The 7675-nt window shown below is 53.7% G+C and overlaps 1 protein-coding gene across 1 annotated transcript; it reads right to left on the bottom strand.

Annotated features, from left to right (window-relative positions):
• Positions 1-1598: 1598 nt before the first annotated feature.
• On the bottom strand, positions 1599-3938 carry DLX2 (distal-less homeobox 2). Its single transcript, XM_036254948.1, has 3 exons — positions 3191-3938; positions 2534-2718; positions 1599-2015 (listed from the first exon to the last, which is right to left on the bottom strand). Exons 1-3 carry the CDS (start codon positions 3582-3584, stop codon positions 1599-1601), a joined length of 996 nt encoding a protein of 331 aa, XP_036110841.1. The 5' UTR covers positions 3585-3938.
• Positions 3939-7675: the final 3737 nt, after the last annotated feature.

Here is a 7675-nt window from a genome sequence, read left to right as displayed (position 1 = left end):
GGGCCTGGGTGACTCACGGAGTTCTCGGTTCAGCCAGCCCCAGAAGGGCTGCGGGGCAAACAGAGGGGAGGGTCCAATGTACCAACGTAGGGGTCTGACCGGGGTCAGTGTTCCGGCTCCCGCTGCAGGTTCCCCGCGGCGCCTCCGGGACACTGCACCGCCAGCTCTCCCGGAGCGGAGGCGGTAGAGACCTCCCAGGCGCTGGACCGAGGCGCCGGCGCCGCCGGAGGGGCAGAGAGGGCGGAGACTGGAGCCGCCGGGTTCTGAGTGACTCACCGCGCGGCAAGCTGGCGAACCCCGAGTCCGCACGCGGGTGGGGCAGATCTCGAACATTCCGCACGGGCCCTGAGCAGAGTCAGTCTGTTCTCGTCACAGCACACCTCGCTACGCTCACAGCCTTCGAAAGATGTAAATGTCACTCTTGGCTGACCAGGCTCCCCTGCTGGGTAGCGGCTGGAGCTTCCAGGTCGTGCGTGACACCAACGTAAAAACGCACACATCCAATGAAAACAATAATTTATTTAAATAATCTCTTCATATTGTAAAATCAACATTAAGAGCATGTTGTTTTCATAATAAATAACCCCAAAATACCTTTCATTTCAAGAACAAAGATTTTAGGATACGATATAACAAATCCAAATCAGTAGCTTAGTTTAACTGAGAAAAATTTTACGGGAAAAAATAAACCGGAGAGGTTGCTGAGGTCACTGCTAAACCGGAGTTTTCACAAATGAGGGTCTACAAAATATCTGAAAAGATGATTGTTTTTACACAAATCAGTGGGAAAATCTGCACAGACACATTTATTTACAAACTCTATGTCGAAGTCCAGGCTAATAATCCTGAATAGGTTTTAAAAAAGATAATTTAAACACATTTTTTTGCAGTGTCCACATATTAAAAAATCACTTTTTTCCCCCCCAACATCAAAATGAGGTCATCCGCAAAGGCACCTAAACTTTTAAAAATAAAAAATAAAATAACTCCACTGGTGATGGATGAGGACAGAGCTAAGGGAGAGTTCCCGGGCGGGAGAGAACTAAGGAGGGGCAAGGAGGAGGCTCCAAGGGCTGGAAACCGCAGAGCAGAAAAAAAGCGGCGGGCCTCCGGGGTCACGGGGGTATGTGGGAGCGGGCAAGCGGGCAGGCAGGACCCGGAGGTCAATAACCCGGGCAGACAGCGTTGAGCCGGGGGGCTGGCGAGGAGAAAGGAGCTTCAGAGCGCCCGGGAAGCCTCGCGCGGGGTGGGAGAAGGTGGGGGTGGGGAGGAGTCCCTTTCCTGAACTCAGCTCGCTGCCGGCGGCGAGGATGGCGCCGTCCAGCCTCGTCAGGAGGGAAAGAGAGGAGAGGCAAGTCTGAGGCGGGGCTCAGGTCGGAAGGACGGCGGTGGCCCGCGGCCTTCACGCAGCCGCCGGGGACCTCCCAGAGGAACCTTCCAGTTCCTGACCGCTCGGTGGCCGCAAGACGGAGCTGGACCTGGGGCAGTCCATCCCGGGACACAACCTCCGGGAAGGGTGGCTTCGGCGGGCCAGCTGGACAGACCCTCTGGCTTGGGGGCGAGCACTGAGGTTAGTCTCTGGCGCAGTCTCCCTGGGGTTAGAAAATCGTCCCGGCACTCACTGGGGCGCCCCCGCCGCCGTGGTGGTGGTGGTGGTGGTGGTGATGATGATGATGTGGCTGCGGGGTCTGCGTCGGGTGCAGCAGCGGCGCCGCGGCCTGCAGATGTGAGGCAGAGCCCGAGGCCTGGTGGTACCATTGGTAGTTGCCCAGGAAAGCCGAGGCCGCACTGTTCGGGCTGGAGCCCGAGCTGCCCGCGCCGCTGCCGCCGCTGCCCGGGCCGCCACCGCCCCCCATCCGCTGCGGCGCGCCAAAGTCCCAGGAGGCTGGCGCCGAGACCGGCGGCGAAGCACAAGGTGGCGAAGCGCTGGCCCCAGGGTGCTGCTCCGCGGGGATCTCGCCGCTTTTCCACATCTTCTTGAACTTAGATCGGCGGTTCTGGAACCAGATTTTGACCTTTGTGGAAAAGGGACCCGAGCATTAGTAGAGGAAACTCGGCACGGGGCAGTGGAGGGGAGGAAGCGTAGAAAGACCGACAGCAAGAGGTGGGCACCGTGCACCTTGGGCAGATAGGTGGATCACGCGCCGCAGCTTGGGAGGGTACGACGATTCCTACTCCATTGGGTAGCCATCTCAAAAAGCCCAAGACAGCTAGTGTGTGTGTGTTCGGTGGTGATGTTGACAGCGGGAGGAGGTCAGAAGGGGGTCAATTATTTTACCCGCTTAATCAGTAGCGCGGGGAAAGGCTAGGTAGTACCGGATTTCTGCCCGCCCTGTCTTTACCCTGGGCTATTTTAAGCTTCAAGTGTAGAAGTTTAGGCCGCTCAAGGGGCGGACCTCGAAATCCTTCAATTTATTTTTTAAATACTCTAACAAACATTGTCCTGAAACCGCCTTCTTCCCAGCCATCCCAGACCAGCGCCCTCCTCGTTCGTTCTTCTTCCTGCCCCCCACACCCAGCCGGGAGCCCTCACCTGAGTCTGGGTGAGGCCCAGAGATGCGGCCAGCTCGGCTCGCTCGGGCAGCGCCAGGTATTGAGTCTTTTGGAAACGGCGCTGAAGAGCTGCCAGCTGGAAACTGGAGTAGATAGTGCGGGGTTTCCGGACTTTCTTTGGCTTCCCGTTCACTATCCGAATTTCAGGCTCGAGATCCTCTTTCTCTGCAACGGTACAGAATTGTGAGAATAGCGCAGCCGGGGAGCCCAAGAGTTCCCGCCTGCAGGGAGGCCCGGCGTGGGACTTGGCCGGAGCAGGGAGGCGGATTCTCAGGCTCAACTTCGCAACCCGCGGAGCTGTGCGACGGCCGAAGCCGGGAGCTGGGCCCACCAGCGAAGGGGAAGACAGACGCATACTGGAGAGAAAGGAGAAGCAGGTGGCAAGGAAATGAGGTTGCCATGAGGCATGCACCACGCGGTCCCCGAGGCCACCTGGTCCGACCAGCTGAGCACCGAGGGACGTACCCAAAGATCCTAGGCGGATAGGAGGTTGAGAATGGTGAGGGCTGGGAGCGGGCGGGGAGCAGGTAGTGTGAAAGGCCAGGGCTCCGGAAAGATCCCCGCCCCAAATATTTTTATCCCACCCATCGCAGTAGCTAGACAGACTTGGCACCCTAGACGCCAGCGTTATGCTTACCAGGTTCGTTGTTGACCGGGGACGAACTGGTCCCATAGGGCGCATAAGAGGTGTAGGCGTTGGTGTATCCCAGGTCGTAGCCACTCTTGGCGGAGTAAGGGACGTTGTTGAGGCCGCTGGCGTGATACTGGTAGGAACCCATGTGCGCGTAGGGAGAGCCCCCACTGCCGCCTCCGCCCGCAGGGTGCTGCTGGTTGGTGTAGTAGCTGCTGTCGGTAGCTGTGGACACTGGGAGGGTCGGCGACTCCTGGGGCTTGTGGAGACTGCTGCCGTTGTTGCTGCCGGGGCCAGCGCCGCCACCGCTCGGGGGCTGCTGGTGTTGGTGGTATGTGCTGGAGGCCGTGATCTGGGTCGAGTGCATATCAGCCACCAGACTGTCAAAGACTCCAGTCATCCTGCCCCGGGATGGGAAAGAGCAGGGGTGGCGGGCGCGAGGGGGGAAGCAAGGCGCCTCCTCCGTCTCTCCAGGTCCCCTCCAACAGCCAATGTAATTACGGGGTGGGTGGGTGGGGAGGAAAACAAGAAATGTGGCTATGGTCTAGGCAACTCCTCCTCGGGGGAGGCAATCACCGTGCACAGCTCCAGGCAGCTGCCGACCGCCGCATCCTCTCTCCACCTCTCGGCCCGCTCGGCTTCTTGCCCAACGTCGGCTTGGGCGGGGGCCGGCAGTGGAGGGGGCAGGGGTGATGGGGCTGGGCAGGGGCTCCAGGAGGCGGGAGCAGGTGAGCAGCCTGCTGCGGCTTTAGGATTGTCTGCGGGGCGGGCTCCTGCAGGGTGGGCATTTAACACTTGTCACGTGAGCTCAGGCAACGTCACCTAGCAACAGCCAATCAGAAGCGCTGGGCCGCGGGGCTACAGGCACCCAGGAACGCTGAGTGGGGAGGCGGTTGTCACAGGGCAGGCGCTGCGGCTGCTGTGGTCGCGGGTGCAGACAAGCGCTGCCAAACTTGAGCGGCAAGGGGCTGGGGGTGGGGTGGGAAGTTAGCGTGGCCGGCGGCAGGAGGATGGAAGGCAGGAAGATGGAGACTGGTATTTCCCATTCTGAGTACAAGTGTCAACCAATTCCAGTGATTCGTACCTTCAAGTCCGAGGTGAGCTCTCAAACATTAATCAAAATAAAGCAGTGGCCCAGAGCCCGTCCAGTTCTAGCTCCGCTTTTCCTCGAAGTGTCTGGCACTTTTCTTGTCAGCTACTCGGCACTTGACATAGTCAATTGATTTAAATGATCCATAAACCATGTACTGTATAATAAATAATACCTACTTCCTAACCAACCCGCAGAGATATTAGGACAATTAATCAGATAATATTTAAACGATTTTCCTTGTTGCTTGAGAGAAAAGCTATTTAAATTCAAAGGTATTATTGCTAATAATATACTACTTGACATCATTTTGCCTTGTACTTTCCTGACACGCGGAGATGGCTAATAGACACCCGAAAAGCCATCACGGGAATTTCCTCTCTGGGTTGGAAAGCTAGACCAGACTGACTGACCAGATGGTCTTCAAATTTCATTTTAACGAGAAATTCTACGTTTTTATGAAAGAGGAAATGGAATGATATTTAAATGAGAGAGCCGTGTCCATACTACAAGTTTTGGTAAACTTACAGAAACAAATTTAAAAAATGTATTTCATGCATTTAACCCTATTTTACAATTTTTCACTTTAGGACCCTGTTTCGCCCTATTGCAATTTCTTTTAAATCGAAAGTGGTGACTGCCTCTATATCTTTATTTCCTGGTGGTTGGGAACGGTGGTGCAGAGTTGGGGGACACTAGCTAGCCTTTACTGGACTCCCAAGTCCAAAGTTCCTGCGACACTATCTGACTTGTGGCGCCACCTTCTGGGGTGTGCATGGTTGCGACGGGCCCAGTAGACGGTCTAATCATGCCGAGGCGCCAGCCTCTGAAACCCCGCAAAAGAACAAAATAGTAATTAAAAGCCACAAAATTGTGCTAGTGCGCGCCATCTGAAACACCCCCTTCCTAAAGACATAACGTGTAGCTGAAAGAACTTGTTACAACAACTGCCTAATGGAAAACAAGTTGATACTTTGAAAAATACGATCTTTGGTCTTCTTCCCCAGAAAAAGCAAGTATGTAATTAAAACTACAGCATCCACACAGCTCAGCCTCTGTGGAATAATGAGGAAGGTAATCCGCCTTCACATCTGCCTGGATTTAGTTCCCAGCCTTCCTTCTGGTTAATGGAGAAGGGTGAGATGTTCAGAAATTATTTGGGAGGTGGGGCTTACTTTACCACCGGGACCACACTGCCTCTTCGCTTCACTCAGTCTGCTGCTTTGTGGGTCCCGGTTACAAAAGTAAGCTCTAGATATTTAATCAGATTGCTTTTTGGTATTTTGGCTCCATATTCCAAGAGTTTCTATCATCACAATGGTAGCTAGCTGTTTTAAATTAATATAGAAATTTCCCCCAACTGAAAACGATGTATAAAAGATCCATTGCAATCCTCTCACCTTCTCTGTGCTCCTTTGTTCCCACTCCAAGCATGTCCTCCAGACTCTTTTATGGTGGTAAATTTGTTGTAGTTTATTATCTACCACAACCTCTATTAATAGCCTCAAGTCCAGGTCAGCTGAGATCTAGAAAATGGCATCTTCCTGGAAGCAAGTATGACTCTAGTTCTATTTTATCTTTTATTTAATTTTTAAAATATGTTTTTATTGATTTTTTAGAGAGAGAGAGGAATGGAGAGAGAAACATAGATGAGAGAGAAACGTGGATGGTCCACCTCCTGCATGCTGCTTACTGGGGACAGAGCCCGAAACCTGAGCATGTGCCCTGACCGGAAATTGAACCGGAACTCTCTGTCCTGAGGATGACGCTCAATCCACTGTGCCACACCAGCCGGGCTACATTTCCCTTTTCACTGTGTGTGTGTATGTAAGAGAAAAGGAGGGAGAGAGAAAGAGAAGCAGCAGTTACAACTGCATTTGGAGAATCAAGTAAAGACTTGAGGTTTGCCCAAATGATCTGATCACCGCATCACAATATCCAAATGATTTCCTCAGTTTGGTCTCAAATCAGGGAGACAGTCCCCTAGAAATTGACGTTTCGCTCACAGTTCGGAGCAGACTGATGGCCCTCTCTATAGTGCTCTGAGAGGAGTTAAGGTGGAACTTAGAGTGAGTTTGGGGGAATAGAGGTGCCTCCTTTCCGTCGAGTTTCCTCCACTGCCTCAGGGCAACTTCCTTCCTCTTTTCTGCTTCCCGTTTTTTCTCTTTCAGCCCGGACATGCCTTTAATATTCAGGGACCTAGAGAAGGACGGGGGAAGCGTCTCTGCTCTGGCCTTATGTTTCAGTCTCATGGCTGAAACATTCTTGTTTTGTATCCCGTGCCCACCAGGTTGTCGCTGCCGCACCTTATCTGGTCACGGAGACTCGTGTCTCCACCCGTGGGAGCCTCGCGGCAACCCTTGTCAGACCGGGATAGAATAGAGGTGGAATCATCATTCCCATGGTAGAGATAAACACCGAGGCTCCAGTGCAGGCATGACTTCCTTTGAGTTAGGTACCCATTCTTTTTATTGCCATAGCGCAAGTCACAGGGTATTTACTGCGAGCCTTCCTTGAACAGCAGACCCTGAGCGGCCCTGGAGAACAGGTCCACTGTGCCTTGCTCTTAAACCCCTACCCCATCGCTGGCCTGGGTCAGGGTTTCAGAACTTCGCCTGGCCCAGTGCACTACCTCTGCTCGACCATTGGGCGTCCTCCGTTACACAGAAAGCCGATCTGAAGCCTGCGGCGGGGCAAGGGTTGCCCCTGGCCAGCAGGGAGCGCGGTGGACGCCGAGGTGCCCTTCGTGCGCAGAATGGCAGGACCATTCTCCCTCGCCTATCCCACTCGGGGGTTACGCGCGCTTTGGTCGGACTGCCCCGTGTCCGCACTCTGCACTCTCTCATTGAGGGTCCCAGAAACATGGGGTGCTGGGCCATTGATCTGAGAGGCATTCTTTCGTGCTCTGAAATAGTAGCTCTAGGAACCTGCACGTTCAGAATTTCTTTGGGGTTCGTTCTTAAACTCAAAGATATTGGGAGAGGGCGGGGGCTTGGTTTATGGAAGCCTCCCATTTCCACCTTTCCAGGATCAGGCTGGTCGTGCTCTCATCCCTTCTTCAATGGTCATTGCATCTTCTTGGGGACATCTCTCACCTAGTCCTTTCTTATTGTTAGTGTCCTCAATCTGGTTTTCTCAGTTTAGCCCTAGAGTGGCCTCCAGGAATTCGGGGTACCATTAGTACCTCCTTCCAGCCCTTTTGGTCCTTAGGCAGACAGGATTCCAAACTTTTTGGTCTGAGTCTTTGGATCCCATTTATTTTTTTCTCACAGGTCAGTGAGAGACCATAAAGGAAACATACCCATGGAGGGGGCGTGACTCAAGAAAACTCTTTGGGAACTTTGAGTTGGGTCCAGGGTTCTGAAACAGCAGGAACCAGCTTGGCCCTCAAGTCCTCTGCC

This window comes from Molossus molossus, unplaced genomic scaffold, assembly GCF_014108415.1.
Source record: "Molossus molossus isolate mMolMol1 unplaced genomic scaffold, mMolMol1.p scaffold_m16_p_11, whole genome shotgun sequence".
Classification (NCBI taxonomy): Eukaryota; Metazoa; Chordata; class Mammalia; order Chiroptera; family Molossidae; genus Molossus; species Molossus molossus.
This window is presented reverse-complemented; position numbering and strand designations above follow the sequence as displayed.